Source organism: Protomyctophum parallelum, assembly GCF_964188405.1.
Source record: "Protomyctophum parallelum genome assembly, chromosome: 7".
Classification (NCBI taxonomy): domain Eukaryota; kingdom Metazoa; phylum Chordata; class Actinopteri; order Myctophiformes; family Myctophidae; genus Protomyctophum; species Protomyctophum parallelum.
This window is the reverse complement of record NC_139705.1, coordinates 42,673,443-42,675,441: the sequence shown is the minus strand read 5'-3', so window position 1 is coordinate 42,675,441 and position 1,999 is coordinate 42,673,443. Positions and strand designations below refer to the sequence as shown.

The window sequence follows — 1,999 nt, the reverse complement described above, 5'->3', positions numbered from 1 at the left end:
CCGCATGAACACTAAAATGCTGGTGGTTTCCGAGGCTACATGAACCCTAACTTCCCTATTCTGGGCGAACATTCAGCGAAAATAGCACATTGGGCTTGTAGATCTGCTATTTTCGGTGAAGAGATTTGGTCTGGAGGGACAACAGGAGGGGGCCAAGTCCAGAACCCTAGGGGACCCTGGTCAATAAAGTACATAGGGCTCGATTTCCGTCCATGCTAAACCCCTTCTATCTTAACTTCTTTGCCTTTATTTACGATTTTGAAAAACATTTTTTTAATAGTTAAAAATCTACAAGCTCACAACATGTCGATTGGCTATTTTAACTATTAAACAATGTTTTTCAAAATAGTACAAAAAAAAGGCAAATATTTTAGGGATAAAATAGAGGTTTAGCATGGACGAAAATAGGGCCCTATAGTGTTTAACTAGTTAAAATGTGTTGTGAGTTCATACCTGATTTACCAAACTGATCAAATGTAAAAGCCCTAACTATTTATGGCCCCCATTTACCTAATGACACAATAAGCCTTTAGAGCATTTCTTAATTGCTTTCTGCTCTGCCTGCATGTACTATACAATATAAACAAACATAATAGTATGCACCATAATGGCCACACACACACACACACACACACACACACACACACACACACACACACACACACACACACACACACACACACACAGTGTACTAGTGTAGTAGGTTATTTTCCATGGGTAAAGTACAGTGTATTATGTTAAAAAACAACCAATTCGTGTCCTTTATCACACAAATATACTGATGTCACACAGAACAGGCCTTAAGTCTGAAAGACTGTGACGGAAACTGAGTCGAATTTTGTGGGATTCAAACTTGGTTACCCGTGGACAGAAGTACAACACGATTCATTTAAAACCGGGAGACAAATTCACAATCGTTCATAGCAATATTACTGTACAATGCAACCTGACAGTAAATCACAATATGATGAGAGCAACACCTCAGTTAATGTGAGGGCATGCAGAACAACAGTATATTTAGAACATAATTATACTGAACGTTGTAAACAACTGACTTGGTCAACTCATTAAGTAGACAAAAAGGATTCAAATACTGTCTATTATGACATTAAATCAACTCCTTATGGAGACCAAATTAGAATACTATACATCCCAATCATGAAGACAAAATGATCCAATTAAAACATATTAAACAAGTTGTCATGAGTAATTAGAGCATCACACACTGCATGTTACTTACACGGCTGTCGCTTGTTGTTGTTAGTCGACCCGGCAGAAGACATGATCCATTCAGCGTGTGGAATGTGAGCTGTGCACGCGTGTGCGCGCGCGTGCGTGTGTGTGTGTGTGTGTGTGTGTGTGTGTGTGCGTGTGCGTGCGTGCGTGTGTGCGTGTGTGTGTGTGCGTGTGTGTTCTGTCAGGTCTCCAGGGCAGGATGCTGGTGTGTGCGGTAGACAGCCATCTCTGAAGATGTTGGCACCATCTATGTAGTCAGATGTGTTGTTCCTTACTGTACGTCCACTATGACTGGCTTCCTTGTTGCTCTCTCCAGGTTATGTCTTTCATTTGAGGATTACTGATCTCCCTCTCTCTCTCTCTCTCTGTGTGTGTGCAGCTTAGGGGCAGACAGAATGAGTGGGTTACAGCATTGTGGCTTGTACCAAATGGAAGTGTCAGCGAGGGGGGGTGGGGGAGGGGGGGGGGGGGAGTGCAAGCACTAACCGGATCCCACCAGATCAGAGTCCTGGCTGCTGCTTACATCATGTGCAGGGATTTCTAGGCTATACCGGGGCAAATCCCTCCCCTGCCCTGCATGCCGTCATGAGAGCAGTGATTATTCTCACTGTTTTGGAAATTCAAGGACCCCTATATGATTAGGCCACGGACCCCCATCTTTTTTTTAATCTCTGAAACCCCTACTGTAAAATCCTCTGTGTTCATTTAACTCTGAGTGTCCATTCATGCATCAGTGTTAGAGTCCATTTGTTTCCTAACTAGT

At 42.7% G+C, this 1,999-nt stretch overlaps 1 protein-coding gene across 1 annotated transcript in view; it reads right to left on the bottom strand.

Annotated features, from left to right (window-relative positions):
• LOC310861577 (uncharacterized protein) overlaps positions 1-1,535 on the bottom strand; it is an 18,693-nt gene extending 17,158 nt beyond the window's left edge. Inside the window, exon 1 of the mRNA XM_083769076.1 lies at positions 1,241-1,535. Within this exon, the coding sequence (XP_083625202.1) occupies positions 1,241-1,283 (43 nt within the window). The 5' untranslated portion in view covers positions 1,284-1,535. The remainder of the gene's footprint in view (positions 1-1,240) is intronic.
• Positions 1,536-1,999: the final 464 nt, after the last annotated feature.